Below are 25,032 nucleotides of genomic sequence, written 5' to 3'. Positions count from 1 at the left end.
CCATATTTTTTACTATAATGGATAAAATGTACCTTTTTTAGGTAATTAAAAAAGACATTCTGAAAGACATCTCACAACCCCCCATTTGTGTCTTGTGTCCCCCCAAGGGGCCCACACTTTGGGGACCCCCTGTTTTAGGGGAACAGGACAAAATGAATAGAAAAGCTATTTTCTTTCGTTACACTATATGTGTATGCGTGTTTTGATTACACGTGTACAAGCATGAGCGAGTGTGTACATTACGCACACTCACTGAGTACAAGTGCAAAAGTACACAGCCAGGAGGCTGTTCTCTTTCCATGTGCAGATGAGCAGACTAGAGAGCAATGAGAAAGCACCACAGGGACAAAGAGCTTGTATCTCAACTGTGTGTCACTTTTTATTGGAACAGAAAGAGCAAGGAGGTCAACAGTACAAAAAAAAAAAAAAAGGAGAGAAAGAATCGAGGGCGTGAGGGGTTGGTAGTCAAGCAGTGAGCGGTCACTTGGCGCCAGAGGTGAGCTTCTCCAGGTCATGGATGCCCTCCTTGTCAATCAAACGGACGGTGAAGGAGGGGAGGTTGAGGATGAAGCGCTTGTTTAGCTGGAGGAGGGAGAAAGAGACAAGACAGAGGGTGAGATATGAGAAGGAATGAAGACGGAGGATAAGTTGGAAAATATAAAGCTAAAACCGACTATTGAGATTTGCAGCTTGGCAACACAAGAAGTGTTTAAGTACCTATTATTTTTTACTCCTGTCACTCGTCCATGTAAAGTATTAATCCCCAACAACACAGAGTCTAGTTCTTTGTCCTCTGGCATGTTCATTATTATTTAAGTCAACAGACAGCTGTTTAAAATCACAAAAATCCTCTGCTGTTTGTACGTCATCATCGGTGAGAGTGAACGGTCAAGGTCTCTTTAGTAAGCGTGAGCTCTCTGGTTCGACTTTAGGCAGACTCTGATAACTCCAATGAGTCAATAAATAACACAATGCTGATTTCTACACATGAAAACTTTCGTCTCAGTTACTTTCTTCTGTCGCTCAGTCTGGTGAAGGCTAGAAGAAGTCCCCTCGGCTCCTCTCTGAGGTCACGGTTGGTTGGGGGTCTGAACTGAAGAACCTCTCTCGTGTCACTTTTCAAAGTTCAAGAGTCAACTTTTTTGCCAATACTGCCATTTTGCGAGGGACATGGAGCGGACAGAAGATCGAAGATCTTGTCTGAAACCCCGGTGTTGGAAAACACTCAAACAACAAAAGGAACAACTACTAGAAGAATGTCCGGTGTCACGCTTGTTCGATTGAGACCCTCAGAGATGAACTCGATGAAGAATCTGAGACGTGTTTTCTTTCTGCAAACTTTATCAACTACATTTTTTTCCATCTTCATTTTGTTTCACTTAGTCTTAGAGGTCCACATATTTAATTTCTGGGACTCATTTTTTTAAAGTTATATTTTTGGGCATGTCTTTAATGGATAGGACACCCAAAGAGAGACAGGAAATGTGGGGGAGCAGAGAGTGGGGGAAGGACATGCAGCAAATGGTTGAGGCCGGGAGTTGAACCTGCGACCTTTACAACGAGGACTATAGCCTCTGTACATGGGGCGCATGCTTACACCGCTAGGCCAACAGCGACCCGATTTCTGAGACTTCTTTTATGTAATATATGAGAAAGTAACTACTTAATAATTTGATGTAAGTTATGTAATTTAGGGTAATACACCGTGTTCCAAATTAATATGCAAGTTGCATTTTTGTGAATATTTTAAAAAGTATGTTAACAGTCGTTTTCAAATTTGTTAGGAAGTCAGATAGTGAATATATTTCTTGCACTGTGTGGTTAAAATGATGCTTTTCTGCTGTATTTATAAATAAATGCAGAATCTATAGAAATGAGTGTGCCAAATTATTTTGCAAGTTGGTGATAAGAGCATATAACTTGTGAAAATTTAAAACTAGGCACAATTTTTAATATACTATTGATTGAAAACAATAATACTTACTACAACTGTATTCAAACTTCAACAAAAACAACAGTTTTCTTATTTTTATATAAAATAAAACTGTTAATGACTTTATAACATTTCCAATCTAATGTCCAATATAACCTCCTTTGCTTTCAGTGAGGGTCAGAGGTCACTGGTAAACTGATTTAGTTTCTGATGACTTCTCTGCTGACACTGTGCTGCACCTTGTACTGCTTTCCAAAGATGCTCCTTTGAGCTGTATTTCTTGCCATTACTGTAAATTATCTCTTTTATTATTGACCACAAATTCTCAGTTGGGTTGAGATCAGGCAGGCCACTTCATGAGGCGGTCCTCTTTAAAGCCCTGAGTTGCCATCCTGTCCTGGGAATAACTTGAGGCATGTGACGGTGCATTGTGCTCATGCATGAAAACTAGCATCTTTTTCACTTTAGCTGAATTTATTTTCCTCCATGGAGGAAATACAAAAGAGGATCCCCTGTGTTAACACCCTTCACTATCTACCCCGCCACAGGGTAGTGGCTTCATCCTGTGGGGAACAACTCCGGGTTTGGAGACTATCCAGGGGGAAAAGAAACGGAGTACCCAAAAAATTTAAAAGTATAAAGAAATCTTATTTAATCAGAAAGTAAAAGTGATATCTGCAGGTGGAGCAGTAAAAACACGGGACAGATCAAGAACAGGGACTAAAAACTAACAGTGTAAAGTAGAATTTTATAAAGTTAAGCAAAAGTAAAGACGTGTATTCAACATACTAAGAGCAAATCCATGTGAGCAAAATTACATTTACATGTAAAGGCTTTGATAGAAGGAAAATAAGAGAACAATTTTGCCCTAACATTTAATTTATGACCCATGAAAACACTGGGTGCCTTCTAAAAAATGCAATCTGAACGATTGAATAATTGAATAATTGAATAAATAACTATATCAGATGAGATCAGATTGTACTTACTTCCTCAATGCACTTCTTCAGCAGATCAATGGCCTCCTCCCGAGTCAGATCTACAACAAAACCACAGAAGAAGAAAGGAGTCATGGAATTGCCGTCTGATTTACTAACTACCCAACATTTAACACAGAGAGTTTTGTTTCTACAGCAATCACTCGCTCTCTGATTAATTATTCCATCCACTAAGATCCGTGAGAGTGAGTCAGTTCAGAGACTGAAGAGTAAATACGCTGCAGAGACAAATAACCCTTTCTGTATTTCTCTTTCTTCTTCCCCCTCCGTCTCTCAGGAACAATAAGGAGAAGTAAGAAACACGTATGAGGCGTCTCTTTGCACTGACCTGGTCTGTAGTGCCGGTCGAGGATGGACAGAGTGAGGAAGGCTCCGTAGCCGTGGGCAGCGAAGGGGGCCTTGGCCAGGGAAGACAGGTAGTCCATGTAGTAGAGACCTGGGCCGTCTGTGTCATCGTAGCCCGCCAGCAACAGGTTCACGTGATAAGGAGTCTGCAGAGAGAGGGGAGGATTAACATTCAGATCTATGAGGATTAGAAAGGTTTGGTCTTTTCATCATTAATTGGAAAAGGTCAGTGCATGAGTGAAATGTGTTGCAGAGTGCATCTTAATGTTTACTCCACCTGTGTGTTGTGTGAGGAGAGGTAAAGCAGAAACACATTTATAAATACATTATAAAATCCTCAGTGCACAATGGAGGAGATTGTAAGCCAGGTTTATACTTCTGCTTTGACACAAGGCAGCAATGGCTAACGCGGACATGAGCACCACATACTTGTGGGTAGATGTGTCCGTGTTGCGCAGCAATACTCCGCCAAGGGGAATGTGGTCTCATTGGTAGTCGGGTCACCTGTTTCCAGCACCGCTACATTTTCCATTTACTTTTTCACAGCGATTCTGAACTTATTGTGTTGATTCAGAGCTGATACGTGTTGCTGTTCATCATACAGCTTTTTACAGGGAAGAATAAAGAGGAGACAGCGGAGGAGATAAAATGTACGGCTGATTTACTGAGGGCTGTAAATACAGGAAATACAATGCAGCAAAGCGGACCAATCACAGGGCTTTCGGTCCGGGGCGATTCAACGTGTAGTAACATTTTGGAGGAGGTGAACGTTGGTGGCTACCTGTGTAGGCCTCTGCGTAGGTACGGGAGCTACGCAGACATACAGCGTAGGCTATGGAGTCGGCTACAGCGGCGGCTACTACTGATGGGAATTTACAGTAATCCTAGTACTCGATTACCCAAATTACCTAATGAAAGATTACTCCAGTACTCGCAATCATTTTAATTTTTTTGACCGTAAACAAAAATAAAAAAATAAAAGTCCATTTTGTTTATTAGCAGGCTAATCTTCTCCGCTCTGGTTTCGTCAAAACGACGTGTGCTAACAGGGCGAGCAAAAGTCTTGATGCGACACTGCCTGCTATCCGTCTCCTCTGTTTTCTCCTTGTGCTTTAAGTAGTGGTGCAACGGATCACCGTTCATCCGTGATCCGTACGGATGCCTCTCCACGGTTCGGCACGGACGTGGTCCGCGGATCGGCTGATGAAAAAAGTTGCGCGTGTTCACGTGATGACCGTATGTTCAATCCACACTCACTCGTCAAGCGCAGCGGTAGTCATGGCAAGTGAAGGAGCAGAGGGACTTGAAAAACCTCCTGCATCTTTGAATGTGCTTGAGCCACGTTATGAAATTCCATTGCGCACCCACTAGACCAGAGGCTGTCAATACGCGGGCCGCATCCGGCCGCCTATTTGTGGCCCCCGAACTGTTATTCCTTCACTCTGTGTTTTAGTCGGGTCACCGTGTGTTTACCGGTCTCCATGTCAACGATACGCAGACAGGCTGTTACTGGGTCACTTAGAGTCCACTGCTGCGAGTGCAATTTTTGACTTTCACTTTCGTTTATGGAGCAGTTTGCATGTTGGCACTTTGCCAGCTGTAGGACCCTAGAATGCACGAAAACGGTGTGTTCCAAGTTTGCAGCTCAAAGAAAAGTGGACGGTGAAAATCAGCGATTGAAAGAAGAATGGAGTGAAACTTTTGAAGTTCCTCAGCTCCTTCACTTGCCATGCCATGAAATGCAGTGAATGAGGCAGGACTGGGCCCACAGATAGGGTGCTTTGCACAAGCAGTAAATTTTGAGTTGAATCTTGTTTTTATTTAATGGGAAAACGTTTACAGGTGTTTTACAAAATAAATGGAGGAAAAAGTTATATTTGTCTTTTTTTTTTTTTTTGCTGATCCGAAAAATGATCAGATCCGTGACTCAAAACTGTGATCCGATCCGAACCGTGAGTTTTTTGATCCGTTGCACCCCTAGCTTTAAGCGTATGTGGTTAAGCATCAAACTAGTATTTCTACGGTATGCAAGTTTTGTGCTTTTGCTTTCAGTGGAATATTATGTTCCTAGAGTGTTGCCGCAGCTGCCGTAAAACAGATGTTTTTGCTGAAATCTGGCTTGGTGTGTTCTAAAGCCGAAGCTGTGCCCGGAGAAGTCATACGTTTATATCCCGTTAATTATTTTCCTACCTAGTATATTCAGTTAGACGAAAGCAAAAAGCACATGGTCACACATGTAACGCTGTATGAGTTCAAGTTATGTTGCCAGGTGCGCGAGTAACAAAATGCTACTCGAATAACGGGGTCGATGGCAAGTACCCGAGTTCTCTAGTATTTGTACCCATCCCTAGCGGCTACGTGTGTAGGCCTCTGCGTAGGTACGGGGGCTAGGCAGACGTACGACGTAGGCTATGGAGTCGGCTAAGGCGTTGATTCAACGCAGAAGTATAAACCAGGCTTGACTCGTTGACAGTTTTTCAAGTTCTCTGAGGAGTTCTCAGCCTGCGCACAGAGCAGTGTTTTAGCCTCTTTACATTTCAACCTCAAAAAGTACAACTTCTCTTTCTCGAGTTCTCCCAAATAAACGGCTCATACTTGAATTTGGCAGAATCGTGGAGTAACAGACATTGGCAACATTAACACCTCAATCATAAACAGCGATGAGACAGCAGGAGGAGGGGTGGAGGGAGAGAGGAAAGGTGAAAGGGCGTCACAGGACAGGGAAGGTAGAAATGTATATGTGTGTGTGTGTTTGAGGGTGTCACTGGCAGTGTGACATCTGCTGGGAGTCAGCAGCACCCCTGTTGCTCCCTCCCTTGCGCCCTTCCCTCCCTCTTCATCCCTCCTTTAACTCCCTCCCTCCCCTCCCCTCCTCACCCGTGCCCTGGAGTCGTGCCAGGGCTCATTAAAAACTTCTAAAGTCGTTTCTCTTGCCCCTTCCTCCCCCCTCATCTTCTCTTTTTTAAATTACATCTTTTACGCTCGCAGCCTCTTCTCCCTTCTCTTCCTCCAAAACACTAATTTTCTCTCTTCGCCACTGTTCAAAAAAATCCCTTTAAAGCAAGACGATTTTTAGGGATTTCAAAAACAACTTATGGCCCAAATTCCAGAAGAAATGAAGCAGTTTTTTGATTAAAAAGCAACATTAAAAATGATGTATTGCGTTTTTCAATGAGGCAAATATGATTCATACAACGCCAGACAAGCTGTGATCCCCACTTGGCCTCTCATTTCAATTTTTCTCTCAGACGACCTGCTTATTTCTGTGACTTGTGTGTGTGTTAGCGCCGTGTTTGCTAGCGCCGTGTTTGCCACAAGGGCAATGAGAATCGTTATGCTCCCTGTGGAGAAGGCTTTAGTGTGTGCGTGTGTGTGTGTTAACGATGGTTAGAGCGCACACACACACGTGAGAAAGAAACAGTGTTTGTAAGGCGTGAATCTCAGGATGAATATCTGAGTGTTTGTGTGTGTGTGCGTGTTCGTGTGTGTTTGTGTTTTAACTCCTCAGTGAGTCTGCGAACGCCCCAGTGGCGTCACCCCCACCTACCGCACACCTGTCTCACTGGTTACAACGTAACAATAATATGGACTTGGCATCAAAATAACCCTCTCTCTTCCCATGTCACCTCAGAGGGAACCAGGCACCTTGTTAACCAGCCACCTGAACTCACACCCAGCTTCACATGCAAACAATACACATATGTTTTGTCTTCATATGTTTCACCCCCCCCCCCTGCCGCCGCCGCCACTCCTCGAAGTATCACGAAACAAAAGCTTCACCTGCCGTCATCACCGTATGGCAAACATAAACTCACTCACCAAAGATTATTCAGTATCATTAAAAATATCTTCATTTCCTTCTTGTAAAGAGATAAAAAAAGAAGACTGTTATCACTTGTTCTAGAGTCGTTAATATGTAGATGGAGTCAGTAACCCTTTAGCCTAGCTGAGCTATGAAAAACAGGTAAGCTAGTTTGGTTACTTTTGGAGAAAGCAGAGCAAGCCGTTTCCGTTTCCATTCTTCATTCTAAGCTAAGCTAACTAGCTTCTGGTGCTAGCATCATATTCCAGTTTTGTCCTAATTTGGGGGTAGCATCTGTCAAAGAATTTAGCCTTGTAGCCTCTGTAGATTGCCTAGGCTGAACAGAAATGAGATGTCCTGGTCTACGAAAGATTTCCTGTTTGCGCCACCAGCTGTTCCCGCCTTTTATTTGAATCACACATACCACTTTTCGACCAACGCAAACCGGGTTATATTTCCGGGCTGGTGCTCGTGCTGGTTCAGAGCTGGTTGAACTCGCGAACCAGCGAGGCCCACGTTAAGTTTTGGAAGAGGCACGTCATGACGTCAGATTTACGTGACCGCTTTTCCCAGTAGCGCTAGCGGGAACTTTCCCTCACAACAACAAGGATGGCAGACAACGGCAGCTCGTCTCCTCGGCCGACCACTGCTTTGCCTTGGAATCCATTAGTCTCTTATTTTTTTCGCTGCAGGACAATGGCGGAAACACGTTTAGTTTGTGTTTCTGATCATGGCAACCCCACCCCCCACCCCTCCTCCCTCGCTCCTGACGTAAGTGGTTCGCAGTTCTAGACCAGCAAAGAGTTGGAGCCGCTCTGGAACCAGTTTTCCCAGCCGGGAGCTGGTTCACTCACAATCAAAACACGAAAAGCCGGTTCTCACTTGAGCGCCGGCTCCGAACCGGCCCTGAAACTGCTTTGGTCAAAAAGGGGTAATAGTGCCACTCCTGTTGCCTAGCAAGCTGGGTAACTAGCAAGCTAGCTAGCTGGTTAACTAGCTAATACAGCTAGAAACACTTTTACTATCATTTTACAGTCAATTTAACTTTCTTTTTTTAAAGTTATATTTTGGGGCATTTTTGCCTTTTTTGGATAGGACAGCTGAAGAGAGACAGGATATGTGGGGAGTAGAGAGTGGGGGAGGACATGCCGTAAATGGTTGAGGCTGGAATTGAACCTGCAACCTCTGCAACGAGAACTTTAACCTCCGTGTATGGGGTGAGTGCTTAGACCGCTAGTCCAATGGCGCCCCAGTCAATTAACATTCCAAGGCGTCTGTCTTTTTAACATTTGTATTGCTAGCCATGCCATTCGGTTAAACCAAGTACTAATATTTGAGAGTCTATTACTCAGCCGCTTGAGAGTCTGCCATCTCATTGGAATTGATGCGCAAATATTCACGGGACACACATTTGTCAGCCCCAATTAAAAAGGAGCCTTCGGATTGGGACAGCCTTCAATGCGCCGCTAGGACACAATTACTTTCCAAATGCACCCTCCATAGGATGCAGCCCCTGAATCTGAGCGTACGAATAAAAGAATGCTATAAATCCTGACTCGGATATTTCCAATAGCAGCATACAGAGTAAATACTGCTTTAGTTGTGACTCAAATTAAGGTCAGGCTGCTTAAAATCATCACAAACTCTTCCTAAAACTCTGCTCTTTCACGTTCCAGCACTCCCCTCCCTCCCTCCCTCCTAATTTTTGCACCCTGCCCCGGGGTGTGTTCTCTTTATTGGCATTTCTCCTCAATCTGCTGTATTAATTGTTCATCTGTGCAGGAGCAGGGGAACAGTGTGCAATATGGTGCCAGTAATTATTTGTGCCCATTGTGTGCCCGTGCTACAAAATATCTTACAAACCCTTATGGGAGCAGCTGTAGATCACTGCAGCAGCACCGAGGCTAACTGTTGCTGTCGTTACTAAGAGAAGAAAACTCAAACTTTACAGACTCAGGAAACATACTGCTGACCATACTCTACCTGTAGACAGAAACTGATGGCTGTGAGGCGTTCAGGCTTCAACATAATGTCTGAAAAAGTCAGATTTGACTGATTTGATATTTATTAACCATCTGCCCATAGTTTTATCAATTTAACCTCATGTTTCTGCTTCTACAATCACCAATCCTGCTGCAACCTGTAATCAAACATCAACATAATCCTTACTTTTATTCCATTTGAGTTCATATTTCTTCATATAAGTCAGTCAGCTAAAACAAACAGAAGCAGAGCAGATGCTGAGTTTCTATGCCCCTAAAACTTTGCAGTTGTTGTTCTGCTTTGTGGTGAATTTCATGTGTATCATTACTGATATGCATGCAGCACAACCGAGGCCTCAGGTGATTCTTTTTTGTGTGTGTGTCTGTGTGTGTCTCCTCTCTAAAGCCTGAGTGAACGCTGCACTCCAGAGGTTAGCCGAGTTGTTTTCGTGGACGGCGGGCTGGTAAGCAGTGCGCGGTCGTATGTGAACAGGGGGGTTTCGCTCGCTCTGCGTCGACATGCTCTGCTGACTATAGCTAACTACACCTCCCCGAGGTCTGCCGCCACTCGGGTATGACGTCTTTTCAGACTAAAGGACTCATCTGTAATTTATCCTGCAGGAATAAGGCCATCAGAATTAACAATATACCACTGATTAATTTATCAGCCAGTGGTTTTTAACCTAGGGGGGTCTGAACATGCCAGTGGAATCATGTGAGGATTTTTTGGGAGGTAAGGGAGGAGGGGGGTTCAGGAGATGATTTAAGGATGGTAGAAAAAAAAAAAAGGATTGTGTACAAAAGCAGATCATTATCTTCCCTCTCTGTCTGGGTTAAACTTTAATCTGCAATGATTTAATCAGATTAATTAAAACAAACTCAATCATATGCAGCCACTAGAACAGAGCGTAGTCTTTTGGGGCTACGGGCGTTTTTTTAAAAATAAACATTTTGTTTTAGTCAATAAATGAGCTTCATCTCCGGTTCAGAGACCAGCTTGTGGTGTCAGAGTTTACTTACGCTAAAAATGTTTCATGTTGTTGTAATGTTTTTCTTTCTTAAAGTGTTGTGGATCCAGACAGATGAGATACTGAATTGTTGAATTACGTTCTTGAGTTTTTGCGGTTATTTTTTTTTAGGTTTCTACAGTTTGTATTCTTTGAAATGACAGATAAACACGGTTTAAAAAGTACAAATACAAGGTTTTATGACTGATTTGTATAAAACCACCAAAGCTGAGTTGACCCTGATCGACTCTGATCATCGTCTCTTGAGATCATGTGAGTAGCCTCACATTCCTGTCCTGAAAAAGCAATGAGAATTGCTAATGTAAGCGGTTTTAAATTAATTGCTTCTTTATGCTTGCTTTCTTTTTGTGTGCTTGTTTTAGACTCAAAAAAATGTGTATCAAACTGTAAAACCTCTTGTAATATATCAGATACATGTGCTATACTTTGATTTTCGGTGCAATAACTCCATAACCTAATGTATTATTGTATTCATCTGCTAAAATGTGCACTCTAGCTTAGGCTAATTTAACTTATTTATGTCTTTAAAAGTACTTTTATACTTTACTTTGTACAGATAGTATTTTTATTTAAAATTCTTAGATTAGATTTTAGGTTTCTATATTTATTGTCCTTACTGTCTTGTTGTCAAGTACCAGTGTTCCAATCACCACGTCAAATTCCTTGTGTATGTGCGAGCTCACTCGGCGATAAAGCTTTCTTGAATCTTGAGTATATTTCAATGATGCTTCTATTTTGAAGCTAGTGTAAGGAGTTTTTGACTCCAGCGAAGGCGCCGGAATCACCAGAACCCAGAAGTTCCTCCCAGGAGCTTTAAATCACAGTTATTATGGTCAGGTTAATAACGTGAAAACATCCCAGAATTTATCAGAATATAAGACCGTTTTTTCCCTTGAAATATATCTGAAATAAGTGGGATTGTTTTGTATTCAGGTTCTAGTAACTACATGCCAAGACAGTGGATGGCCTCACTTATCTGTAAAGCGAGTGGACCCCTAAGTACACTTAAAGTCTGAAGACAACAAGCGCACAAACACCGTCTTAAAATTTGCGTGCGGTTACGGAAAAAAAGTATCCATTTTAGTATTATTTTCAAGTTTGATTCATTTCTTTATAAAAACAAGATGAAGACAAGTCTTGAAAAGGTCAGAGGTCATCTTCATAATCATTCAAATTTCTGTTTAAACTACTAACAAATATGTTGCTTTGAAACATCTCTAATGTGTTTTAAAAAGAAATGTATGTCCGCGAAAACAACACGTTAAGACATTACTTTGAGTGCGGACTTGGGCTGTTTTCGAAACCACCTACTATACTAGCAGTACGTACTGATTTGGCCAAAATTCAGTATGTAGTAAGTAGTATGTCAACAAGAGCAAAATCTGCAGTATGCCAAAACTCCCCAGGAAAATTTCTCTGTCTGCATCGGACCAGTCTGCCTCATGTGCTGTTTCCCACAATGCACAGCGCTCGTTACGCTTTTTCTTTTCACTTCTTTTTTTGACGGGGGGGAAATCAGTTTTTGGGTACTGTGTAAATTATTAAATTCCATATAAACCACCTAACTTTTAAAATCATAAGTGGATGCTAAAGAAGCAGTTTCTCTATCAGCTTGGCCGTTGTTTACTTCCGCATCCCGAAACCTGAAATCCAGTGACGTCTGGCCCAGCGTACTGCAACACAGATCGAACAGAACAGCCATACTACATACTAAATCCAAACGCAGTATGTAGTAGGCAGTACTGAATACTACATTAGTAGGTAGTATGTAGGAGGCCGTTTCAAAAACAGCCTTAGCCTAATGGTAGGGATGTAACGGTATTGTAAATATCGCGGTATTTCGGTATCAAAATTCTCACAATAATACCGTGGCATGTGACGGTATCAAACAGGGACTCGGAGTACTCCCGCTAGTGTAGTTTTTTTCTGGCGCCATTGAGTGGGCCGGTCTGAGAAGCAAACATCATCTCCCATGATCCCCTGCGCAGTGCAGGAAGAGATGACGGAAAGCACAGAGGGGGAGCAGAGCGGAAAACTTAAACTAGTGGAACCTCCTGCGAAGTTTAAACTGAAGTATGGACGCTTTTTGGTTTTGCAGTAAACAAAAACGATCGAGCAGAAAACATGACGGACATGCAAAAAAAAACTGTTTGCAGACACTGCCAGACCGCGAACGTCTACGAGTCGGGGACTACAAGTAATATGAGAAGGCACTTGATGAATCATCACCCTGCAGCCGTTTTCAGTGGTGGACAATGAGGGATTTAAAAGGGATTTTTTTGCTTGTTACTTGAAACACTGGATTTGCCTGCACTGCTCATTGTACTTGAAAAGACCTGTTGGTAGTAGGGCTGTCAACGAATATTCTAAATTCGAATATTAAAAAAAAACAGAGATCCGATTATGAAAATTAATATTCGACTGTGAAAAAAAACACATCAGCGGCTGCTTTGAGAGTGTGCGCACTGCATGACAGGTCAGGGACAGGTCACAGGAGTCACACATGCACAGCGTGAAGCAGATGGCAGAGAGAAATCTTTCCGTCCCCGGATCCTCAGTGCGCTCTGAGCGCTTCTTTTCCTCCGCTGGGAACATTGTGAATAAAAAGAGATCGGGCCTCTTCACATGTGGACTGTCTCGTGTTTTTGACAAATAACCTGTCAGGCCTAAGACCCTACACTGACAGTGGACTAAAAGAGCCCGACAATCAGTGACCCTGGGATAAAATGCAGTTTTTCCTCTCTTTTTATACAAGCGCCAAGAATGTAAGTGGACTACTTTTTCGTTTTTAACTTCAATTAATGTTAATAATATTTGCTTCAATCACTGAATGAAGCCTGCCTATATTAGGGACAAGAGTGGGGACCTTTAATTGCTCGCACAAGTCTTGTTCAGCACTCACTCAGCGCATTGCGCACAGAGAGGGGAGGGGCGCGAGTGAGCGAGAGGTCTATGGTCTTAAAGGTGTTACGGTATAGACCATTAGGTCATTTACTTGTTTTGTAATGTGTAGGTATGTTTTAGGCATGTTATATCTTAAATAAAAATACATATACAAGTAGTTATGTCTCCTTGTATTAGTTTGTCCACCTGTTATTGACATAATGCGCAAATATAGATATTCAAATGGTTCGAACTTATGGTTTTTTTTTTAGAGCCAATATTCAAATGTCATTTTGGAGCAATTTTGACAGCCCTAGTTGGTAGTAATAAATGTGATTAGAACATTTGAGCATTATGTTTGTGTTCAATTACAGTAAGTGTGTTTATCCTTATCATTCCTGGCACTTCATTTTCCACACTATGACATTTTTTCCAAGTCATCTTATTTTTTTGACAATACCGCAATAATACCGTACCGTGGCCTTAATACCGTGACGATACCGTACCGTGAGATTTTGATATCGTTGCATCCCTAACTAATGGTTAAGTTGCGCACCCATGTCAGCGAGCGGCCCGGGTTCGTATCCAACCTGCAGCCTCTTTCCCACATGTCATCCCAACAGTCTCTCCCAGTTTCCTACGCTATCCACTGTCCTCTCTATAAAAAAATGAAGGCTTAAAAGCATAAAAAATATAACTTAAATAAATAAATAAAAGGACATTACGTTGGACCTAGTGAATCTTTGATTGCAATCCTTATTGGAAGTATGTTGACCTTAGCAATCAATCCATCAATCTAGATCAGTGTAAAGCTTTAAATGATGAAAACCCTACATAGTTAGGGTAACACTCACACTTTAAGTACTTCTTCAGAAAGACTAATTAATGACCCAAATGAGACAGGACCGAACGTCTCCTGCATACGATTTTAAGAAGTTAAACTTCTGAATTAACGACACAAGGCTGTAGCAGATGATTCCTCTCACTTTCACATTCAAGTGGACACCACACATTACATATTCTACATACTCAAGATGTTTTAGGGGTAAAAAAAAAAAAAAAGCAGCATAAAAAAACCTGTTTATACAACATAATTTGCAAATGTCCGTGTACTCTGGAGGTTGATGAATGTGAGAGGAGCATAGCTGCAGGAAGGTGTGGGCTGCAGAGGAGAAAGTGCTATTGCTTCAGTTTTTTCCCGAGCACTCCTGAGGACGCGGCGTTCGTAAATCCTGCACTCATAAAACCAAATTCATCACCGTGAGGCACGAAAAAATAACGATACACTCGCAGCTTATGGCAAGACATGAATATAAATGTTATCCTCCACAACTCGTACAACCTTGACAGAATAAAAACGATCGTGATCCTATAGGTCCCTCTGTGCGCAGGCTGCCGATTGTGTTTGTGTGTGTATGTTGACTCCTACTCGTTCTCACACTTCAGTTTGTCTACCGGGCCCGCTTGCCTCTCCCCTGGGACCCTCTCTCCTCCGCCTCCTCCTCCCCTTCCTTCTCTCCCCCCCTCTCTCCCTGTTCGATGTGTCCCACATTCCCTCCTCTGCCACACTAATTGTTTTTTGTAATCATTTTCACCCTTCTGCTATTGTGACAGGCAGCGGCTGCACTACTCTTAACAAATTAGTGCAAGAGACACGATGTGAAGAGGTGACTCGAGAAGAGCAGAACTAAAACAAGCACCTGAGTCGAACATGTTGAACTGATATTACACGTGCATGGATGGAGCGATTAACGGAGAAGTCAAACAGCAACAGTTTAACAGAAACTACTCTGACAACGTGTTTCAGATCATTTGTTTTAACTTCACAAAAACATGGGTTTGATTTCAGATTCCATATCATCGTGTCTGGATGATTTGCTTCTTTATTTTTTGTCCCCAATTCAAAACAAGTTGGTTAGCTGAGAGATATAAATAAAACTGTTGTTATTTAATCATCCAACTGAGGTTAATTCAATTGATAGAGGTGCAAAGATGATCAGCTAATGTCCATCATGGTTGCACAAAAAAAATTGCAATTTCATTCCTGAGAGTTATCCCAACACATTTTAAACTTTGTCTTATGTAAGCTAGTGATGCTCTCTCACTCAGAATGCATTAAGACTACAATCTGAACATAAGCCTGAATATGATAGCAATGATGCACAAGTTTGATGCAGTAAATGCATTTATGGCACTTTTGATCAATGTCATCATACACTGTGTTTTTCCTTACATCCTGATGTCCACTCTGATCCACTTTCTTATTTGTTGTTCATCCTTATGATGGCAGATTAAGCAAAACATAAATATTACAACTGTGCATGTCACGAAAACAGCTCAGACTAGTTGATTGATTGCTTATATGACTGAACTTAAGTTGTCTTCTGTAATAGATAAATCAATCAAGTAATTTTTTTAGGGCAAAATAGTCCAAATTTGGTTTTTCCAGCTTCTAAAAGTATTGCATGTGTTGTTTTTCATTGTTATTTTTGTCGGTAAATGAAGATTCTTTGGATATTGGGTGAACAAAAGAAGTAATTTAAACATCACTTTGGGCTTTGGTTGATTGTAATGACCAATTAGTTTAATCTTTGACCAAATAATAAATCGATAGGTCATGATATTGTCTGCAGATCCTACTGGTTTTCTTTTTGCATATAAATATACAGCTGTACTACTTAACTATATCCTCTTTATTACACATAAAAATAGTTTTAAAATATCACCGAATAATAATGATTACAATCATTGTTGTCTGAGACCGCATATATAACAACCTCCAAATATTATCTCCCTCAGTATTACTACTTATACTTGTGTATAGTCAGTTTTTTGCTTCCATACAAAAAGAAGACTTTTAAAAACTAACATTTGACAGCCTCTCACATCTGAAGACAACGTGTCAACAAGTCAAAGTTTTTAGTCGCAAGCTAAAGAATTTAAAGACTGTAGATCCTGAAGTCACTAACTGTAAGACTACAACTAAATTCATAGTTCTAGTTCTCAATATAAATATAACAAACGTTCGATACAATTTGATATAGATATACCTGTAATTACACCTGCCAACCACTGGAAAGGGAGGCGCTATTAAGCCTTTAACACTAGTTGCCACCCAACAATAGACAGAAGAAGAAGACGGCATTGAACAGCCAATCATGTCACAGGGTAAGAGGTAGGCAGGGCTTAAAGACCCTTTGGAGTGGAATATAAACACAGCTGAACCAGACCAAAAATTTGCCTTTGAATTTAAATGAAATAATGATTGTATATTCATCGTGACAATTATCGATATCGACTGATATGAAATATTTTTCCGTGATGACATAATTTTCAATATCGCCCAGCTCTACCTCCCACTCCATATTTGCACAAATGTAAGGACATGTCAGAGAGGCATTCTTGCTCTCTCCAGAACTACATCCGTTTTTCCTCCTTTTCCACAGTCCAAGGGAACCATGTGTTCTTTCGTCTACTCATCATGTTTGTTGCGCTTGTTAGCAGCTTCCTGTTTGGTGCTGTCAAGAGCGCACCTATTGGCTGCTGTCAATGTTCACGCCACGTCACGACTAAAGACAGACGATGAAATGAAATACGTTTGGTTTTATAATGACACCACAAGTCCACGGCAATAAAAGGACTGCATTGTGAAACAGTCCAGTGTGTTTTATGACCAACTTACCCCAAACAAGTAAGATCACGGGAGCGTGTGCAAACTTTAGCTGAACTCTCACTTTTATTCCATCTTTAGAAATTTGTGTGTGACTCTGAAATTGCTCTGAATGTTCTTTGGTATAAGGCCAGGATAAATCTTGAGACACAGCACTGCTTTTAATCACATCTATCTATCTATCTATCTATCTATCTATCTATCTATCTATCTATCTATCTATCTATCTATCTATCTATCTATCTATCTATCTATAATCATTGGTTGCTGCCCTAATTCATCAAAAGTATTTTTTGTATCATAATTCTCCAAACGTGTCTTAGTGTTCATTATAAATGGACTTAAATCTACTCTCTACTCTTGAATTTCAAACTCTTCTGCCAGGGCTAAAGAGTGTTTTGCTTCTGGAGCTATCTCAGGTCTCAGCAAGGCCTTCAGGACTCACATAATAATTTTAAAAAGCACTGCAGTTTCTCAAGATGTGTTCTGCATAAGTAAACAAACCAAACTCACAAAAACACACACAGGCCGATAAATGAGCTGCTCACCTCGCCCGGTTTAAATCCAAGCTTACATAAGTAATGAGAAAAATACCTGCACCTTCATGAGTTTTTAAAACACTTGTTTGTCCACATTTTTGGAAATGAAGGTCAAAAACTGTTTTGATAATAAGAGAGCATTTGGGTTGGTGTATGTGTGTGTGTGTGAGGGTGGGGTTTGGGGTGGAGGGGAGTAGGGCTGCAGGCTCAGGTGTTAACATGAAGTCTCAGAGGGAGGAACCTCCGTCACTGCTCACAACAAAGTGTCAAATGTACCCGACTCTGTCAAAACGCATCAACTAGCTCAGCCTTGATGTCTCGAGCTGATAGAGACACAAACATGAGAATAATTACAGGTGAGGATTAATTCCCTCCGAGTCCCTGAATGCGTCATCAAGACCAGCGAGGTCTCTGTTGTGTTGAAGTGAATGAATTTCCAGTTCGGACCTCAAATTGAGAACTTCAATCAGAATTTAAAACTCTTTTTTTTTTTGACATGGTGGAGTAAACCTCTCACATACGAACACCAACCCCTCAAATTGAAGCGAGTATTACTTTAACTTATGGGAATTAATTTGTGATTCTATCATCAGTTCCCTCAAGCAAAATGAGATTGCGGAGTGCTAACAGAGGAATGTAATTAAGTTAAAATAGAAATTAAAATTTTTATAAGTATGTTCACTCATCACTCCATGATGGACTTGCTTAATTCAGAGGATGACCACTGGTACAGGGGATTAATTAGCTACTGAGGAAATTCACAGAGATAACTGGTGTTGAGAGGATGAGCGGTGATTGAGCACGCAGGTGAAAACAAGACGTAGACGAGGAAGGTAAAGACGGAGCAGGTCAGAGAACACACGAAAACAACAGACGGAGGGTCTTTAGGGGAGGAGATTAGTTTGTGGAGGCACCATAAGTCTGTTCAGTTTCTTTCCTATGACTAACAGTGTGTGATCTAAACTTTCAAGGACAATTTTCGAATGTATTTCAGTATCTGCCAGGTATGACAGTTCTGTCATTGGAGCTCTTGAGCTTATTATTAAAATTGGCGAACGTTAAAGCTCCTATAAGGAGTTTTAGCCGGAAATGAAACAAACAGTAAAAATAAGAGATGTTTCTTCAAGGCCGACAGAAGCCAATGAGACCATCAGAGAGGAGATCAATTATCTCTTCAGCACTGTTTTAGAAACTTGTTGCTTTAAGTTTAACTGTTAAAGTTAACTCCTATCATCTAGATTATTAGAATTTGGCACTGAACTAGAGGTCAACTGATATTATTTTCAGGGCTGATACTGATACAGATACAGAACCAGTATGTATTTATAGTTCAAATGACAAGGAGTTAACAGTTAACTGGTTAAACTCCCAGTACAGTTGCATCACGCAGTCCTATGACGTCTAGCCAATCTGATAGTGTTGTGTTAGAGGAGACATAGGAAGGGAAAGACACACTGTTGGGGCAGCCAGAGTAGCACAATTATTAATAATGTAAATTTATTAGTGATCTGTTCAATAAAATGTTAAAACAGATAATTGGTTGTTAAAAATAATAATAAGAGTGGACTATTTTTCTTTACAAATAAAGTTAAAGTTGCTAAAACACAGATTAGAGAGAGTTAAGATCTAAAAAAGTCACCATTAGGTACTTTCGAAAGCCTCTCTGAACTAAGCATTTTCTAAAGCTATGATATTTGAGGCCATCTGGTCTGAAAACCCAGAATGGAACAAAAAGGAAAAAATTATTTGTAGGACCAAAACACTTGGTCTCTTTAAATGTATTTTCTTGTATCTATAGGGTTATGATGGGAAATGTCCTCCTCAACCCAAACAATTGTTTTGCTATGGTTATGACTATTGTTACTTCTGTCATCTAACCGTTCTCTAAAACCGACAACATTTTCCCCAGGGCGTAAAAAACAATTCTCTCAAAGTAACAGTTATCACCACTGCTTTATGGACAGCAGATATCTGTTTAAGTGGCTGGGGGTAAAAACCCTGGTTTAAATATAAAATCAATGCCGTCAGGGACACATGATTTCTAACGAGGCACAAAGAAATGAATATTTTTGATGATGTGTCGAGTAATGATAGGTAAAATACAAAACACTCGGAACAAAGCTTCTAGCGTTGTTTTTATGCTTAATCCAGGTAAGCTTGATTGTTTCATCTTTTTCAAACTACTTTTTATGTGATAAGTTCAAATGGATCACATCAGTGTAGTGTATTCATATTACACACAGCTTCTGAAGGATCTGCACAGTTTGTGGTAACTTGAATAACTGACTGCAGGGTGGATGCTGCAGGGTGTAGTGTTGAGTGAGCCTCCATATGCCATTGATATACTGAATTTGTTTACTCATAGTTTGAACTTTTATATTACAACTTAATACTTTTTTTATGATGGCAGTTATCTCGTGTAAACTATGAATGGTCTCCACAGTGTCCAGAAAGATGTTTGGCCCTCAGTTAATAGAGATGCCCTAGGATATTTGTCTTCATAGTATTGTAAAGAGTTCATATGGCTACTTAATGTTGATAGTTAAAAACACAGATTCGTCTAGAGATTGTGTTGTAAAAGAGGACTGGTATTTTGTAGAGATGCACCGAAATGAAAATTCTTGGCCGAAACCGAAAATGAGGAAACCAAGGTCAAAAGCTGAAACATCGAAATAAATTATGCCAATTATAAGTGGGAAGTAGGCCATGCATTTTCTGTTTGTGTTGCACAGGCATTTTCTAGGCCATTTATTAGCAGACACTTGAAGCTAGTTTGTATAGCAGTTTGAACACACTGGGTTAAAGGATCTCAAAGTTATAGACAGAAATGTCAAAAATGTTACAATTGTCCTCAGTCTCCCTTACCATTGCATTTATGGCTCTGACTGTGTACTAACCTCACTAAAATCAAGGATCTCATTGAACGTATCAAACAAGGGTGCATGCCCCTCATCTGGTTCAGAGAGACAAGTCCTTTTTTCTGTGCTCTGTCCTCCTTCCTGTGCGCTTCTCTGTCTCCAAGCGGGTTCTCCACATCCACTGCGGCCTGGATCATTTCTCGTGTGCGCTGCTTTATTCCCACATCCTAGTAATGATCTTTACAACGCGGATCAAGTACAGTCGGGATGAAGTGCAGAGGATCCGAGTAGATCTCAGTGAAATGTTTGCTGACAGACTCTAAGAGTGAACTTTTCATTGTTTTCACTCCGTGGTCCGCCTCAACCTCTTTGCTCTGAAGGCGCTTTAGTGCTGTGATTAAAGGAATAACGGATGCAGACATGTTGGCCTTTATCCAGACAAGCGTGTACTGGCCGCGTTTTTTGCTTGCATCATTACAACATTTTGTGTCCGCTGTGTTGTTTCAGTGATAAAAGTATTTCAGCCGAAAACTGAAAATGCACTTTTGGGCCAGTTTCGGCATCCCTAGTATTTTGTGTGTTTTATGATAGTTACCCTGCTCCGAAGGTAGTCTGCGAGGTTCTTTCGCGTGAAGTTTGCTGCTGCTGATGGACTCAGTTCATAACCTTGTCAAATAAAACAATCACATAAAACTTATCAGAGATTTTGGAGTTAAACTGGAGACTCCTTCAGAAGAAGGAGGAGAGTGTAGCGAAACAATGATCAGCTCATGGGGTCCTTACCGTTCCTCATTTTGTAGAGCTGCACGTTTTTCTGGATGTACTCTGCAAACTGTACTGTGTCTCCAGCCTCTCCAACACACAGCAGCAGGATCTTCTCACTCAGTTTGAACATCTTGTCGTAGTCTGGAAAAACAGGGAACAAAATTTGTATTTAATCATCTACTCATGAACCATCAATGTGGCTATTTGCTGACTGGGTGAAGTACTTTCACTTTCACTGACAAGAAGCCTGGTGAGCAGGTTATGCTAGCTTTGCTAACTCTAGTTTTGAGTTTCAAACAGGGTTCAAACATTTAATTTATTAGCAAAATTGCATATCAGTGACTTTATACACACTTATATTGGTTATGGAGACGAAAATATCCAAACTAAGAAGCAACATAAGGGATTAAATAGCACACTGTTCCTTTAAGTAATCACAGCGTCACTTAGCTTTGCTAGCTTAAGTTACATTCAGCATTTTTTGTTATTGTAGGAGAAGTTGCGCATCACATTCCCTCAAGAAAACATTTGAGGACGTATATTAAGAGTAAATGTAAGTTTTAAAATGATGAAGAGATGTGCGATATATAAGTTAGCAGGTGTAGCTAATTCAACCGGCTGGAGTGGCTAACTGCTAAGCTAACGCGTTGTCATACCGTGCTTCATCTGAAGGATGCTGCTGGCTGCCACATTATCAGCGGCGACCAGGACAAAGTCAGGTCCCTGTATCCCGATTAGGTACTCCATTCTGAGTAAGAGCTATGAAGTTGTACACTTAAATAACTCTGAAATAGCAAGCGTCTCTCTCAGCTCTCTCCTCTGTGCAGATTACACAGCAAAAGTTTGAGGATATGTGTCGCGGAGTGATGTCGTCACCGGAAAACACAGACGTCATTTCATGCGCGACTCGGGCGGGCAATTTGAGCGCTACAGCGGCTGGTGTTGTGGCACCCGCGTTGTGATATTACTGACATTTGTCAAGACAAACAGAAGGAACGGATACTTAGCTGGAAAGACGGTCACAATGGACGAAAAGGACTCTACAAACATAATGGCGGAAAATAATGGCACACAGCGAAGACGGTCACAGCGTTTGAGTTCTCCTCCGCAGGCTAACATTCAAAGTGACAACAAAATGGCGCTGCTCAAACGCTCCATCACTGTGAGGAAAATAGCACCCAGGAAAACTGTCGCACCGTCGGAGAACAACAAGGAAAACACACCGAGGCGCTCTGGGTCATCAGAAGTCACCCAGAAGAAGCCGAAGGTCTCCACCCCTGATGCTATTCCGGTTCGCGGACCCTCATCATCGGCTAAGAGGAAGAAGAAGGCCGCTATGCCTTCACCGATCCTCCCATCTTCCCCACCACCAGCTTCCCAGCCGGTGGTGGCTGCAGAGGACTTGGTGTGGTCGCAGAAAGTGCGTCGCTCCTACAGCAGGCTCAGCGACAAGTCCTTCAACAGCCCCAACTCAAGAGAGACCATGTTCGGCTTTGAGAAGCTGACCACCCCGGTGGTGATCCGGGAGGTGCGGCGATCCAAACCGGGCCTGGAGGTTTCTGGATCTTTGTGTGGACTGAACTCTTTTACATCCATGCTCGAGGCGGAGGACTGTGCATCCGAGGTGGACACAAACATCCCTGGAGTGGTGGTGGTGAAGGAGAAGAGGAAGAGGAGGAAAGTCCAGAAGATAAACACCGTAGAGGTGGACGCTCTGGCTGCACAGATGAACGCAGAGTTTGATGAGGCAGAGGTGTTTGAATTGGTTGTGGAGTAGAAATCATGACTGAAAGACTGCAAATGACTTTTTTTTATGCATGTTATTTTTATTACCAACATGCTGAGAACACTCTTACTCTGGGAGGACAAGACTCACCTGTCATATTCACACTCAAAACATCTTTTTTTGTATATCCCCAGCTCTACATAATGTATATTTGGATTAATGAGAGTTCATATGTTTGGTTGTTCTTTTGATGCTCTTAATGTGGGTGTTTCAGTCACTATGTCATGGTGTAGTGGCAAAATGTAATCACATGTGAGTGTTGTTTAAGATTCAATATGATCAGTAGTTAGACTTGTAAAGGATCTTCTTTAATATGTTATTATGGAAGCATTGATACATATTGGATTCCCTGTCATCAGATGTGTCGTCTTTGTCTTTTTAAAGCTGACTAAACAGCATTTTGTAAATGTTTTTTTTGCTTTGACTGTTTCAATGAACTCTCTTTTCAAAAACAAACTGGTTATCTGGTGCTTAATACATGCAGAGGGAAATGTGTGACAATAGTTCATAAATTAAACAATTTGTAATCTTGACAGCTACTGAAGTAATGCAAGGTGTTATATCTGATCAATTTGTTTTAAGTAATCAGAGAAAGCAAGTTTGACATTTGATGATTTTTTCTGACTTTTTGTAGTTTTAAAAATGATTGAACAAATTGAGAGTTAATCTACATGGAAAATAATAATATTGTAACTTTAAATCTAAGTGATGTACAATGATTATTTTCCATCAGAAGGAAACTGATGACTGGATTTACTTTTTTTCATTGTTAATAATATTTCAATGATTAAAGAATAGTTCAGAGGTCTGACCAAGGTGTTGCCCAAAAGTGTTTTTACATTCATCCATAATTGAAGAAAAATTTAGACTAGGGTCGTAAGGTACTATCTTTTCAATGGTATTCTTTGATGGGAATTTCTATGTAAAATAGTTTCTTTAAAGGGGTGTTGGTGTGATGTAAATCAAGGGTTCCCAAACTTTTCAGCCCATGACCCCCAAAATATAGGTCCCAAAGACTCCGGACCCCCCAAAATATAGGTCCCAAAGACTCCGGACCCCCCAAAATATAGGTCCCATAGACTCAGGACCCCGAAAATGGAGGTCCGAAAGACTCACGAACCCCAAAAATATAGGTCCCAAAGACTTGCGACCCCCCAAAATATAGGTGTCAAAGACTTGCGACCCCCACTGTCTCTAGAAATTATTAAATGTGACTTAATTTAGCTGGTCTGCAGAAAATTAGCCGATCTACATTCACATGTAGCTGTGTTTCCTGAACTGCTGAGAATAAACTTGCTGTAACTGATACTTTTTAAATTAACTGTTAACTAACCCTAACCTTAGGATACATCTGGTAACAATAAAGGCAGATATATAATGAAAAATTTGAACTTGTAAAGTTTTATTTCAAATTGAATGACTATTTTTTCTATTTTTACAATAATATTTAATTTGAAAATTTTAATTACTTTAAAAAAATAAATAAAATTCTGCTAGACATCTCGCGACCCCTCACTAGTGTCCCGCGACCCCCACTTTGGGAAACCCTGATGAAGATGACCAACTCGATGGGCTATCGGCAAGAACAGAGGACCATGAGACGAGCCTCCATGCAGCAGGTGAGTAGGCAAGAGAGAGTCAGGGAGGGGGGGATTTTCACAGGGAGAGCCAAAAGAGGAGGGGGGGTTACTACAGTCTATGCTAAATGTGCTCTTTCTATTAAACATAAAAACATTGTTCCATATCTGTAAATGTAAGTTTTCAGAAAATTAAATGACTAGAAATGCCAACAGACGTAAGAGGATCTTTCAACACAATAATGTACTGAACAAAAAATCTTGATTCTGCTACAACTTATCAGAACTTATTTCAATTTTCAATATTTGCTTTAGGTAAATGTACAATTTTCAATCAAACATTGAGGAAACCTATATCAATAGGGGCCCTGAAATAAGCTGTTATACTGCATAAGCTCAGCAACATTACCCTATAATTAATTATAATCTGAAGTTCTCTCAAAGCGTACGCCATGACACCATAGTTAGAGAACACTGCTGTTTAAAACCTGCTTCTCCTCACAGACGATAGTATCCTGAGGAATTAAATGTGAGTGTTTGGCGTGTGCAGCTGAGATTTGGGGGTATAGTGAAACGTGTTGCTGATCATTTTAACACACCGAGGGTTTAATGAGGTCATAGAAAACATGATGGCTAACACATTCCTGTAAACAGCATTGGTCTCCGGTGATTATGTTGAGGCAAACTGAATGAGTAAGTGGGCGATGTGTTTGCTTTAATGAGATTGCTGGACAGGTAAAACGTTTTCCTCTAGAGCCTCTTGAAGGTGTAAGTGGATATGTTGCATAATTTCTACTAACAAGCGGGAGGATGTTATTAATCTTCATGCCTGCTTCTACCTGGGCAGCCTTCTATCTCAGATAAAC

General features: G+C 41.1%; 2 protein-coding genes across 2 annotated transcripts; one reads left to right on the top strand and one right to left on the bottom strand.

The window, feature by feature from the left end:
• Nucleotides 1-357: 357 nt before the first annotated feature.
• psmb2 (proteasome 20S subunit beta 2) lies at nt 358-21,698 on the bottom strand. The gene is made up of 6 exons (XM_034704632.1): nt 21,460-21,698; nt 20,822-20,944; nt 20,634-20,704; nt 3,260-3,422; nt 2,923-2,972; nt 358-582 (listed from the first exon to the last, which is right to left on the bottom strand). Exons 1-6 carry the CDS (start codon nt 21,548-21,550, stop codon nt 481-483), a joined length of 600 nt encoding a protein of 199 aa, XP_034560523.1. The 5' UTR covers nt 21,551-21,698; the 3' UTR covers nt 358-480.
• cdca5 (cell division cycle associated 5) lies at nt 21,515-23,404 on the top strand. The gene has a single exon (XM_034704617.1). It carries the CDS (start codon nt 21,702-21,704, stop codon nt 22,578-22,580), a length of 879 nt encoding a protein of 292 aa, XP_034560508.1. The 5' UTR covers nt 21,515-21,701; the 3' UTR covers nt 22,581-23,404.
• The last annotated feature ends 1,628 nt before the right edge of the window (nt 23,405-25,032 follow it).

Source organism: Notolabrus celidotus, chromosome 16 (assembly GCF_009762535.1).
Source record: "Notolabrus celidotus isolate fNotCel1 chromosome 16, fNotCel1.pri, whole genome shotgun sequence".
NCBI classification, from domain to species: domain Eukaryota; kingdom Metazoa; phylum Chordata; class Actinopteri; order Labriformes; family Labridae; genus Notolabrus; species Notolabrus celidotus.
This window is presented reverse-complemented; position numbering and strand designations above follow the sequence as displayed.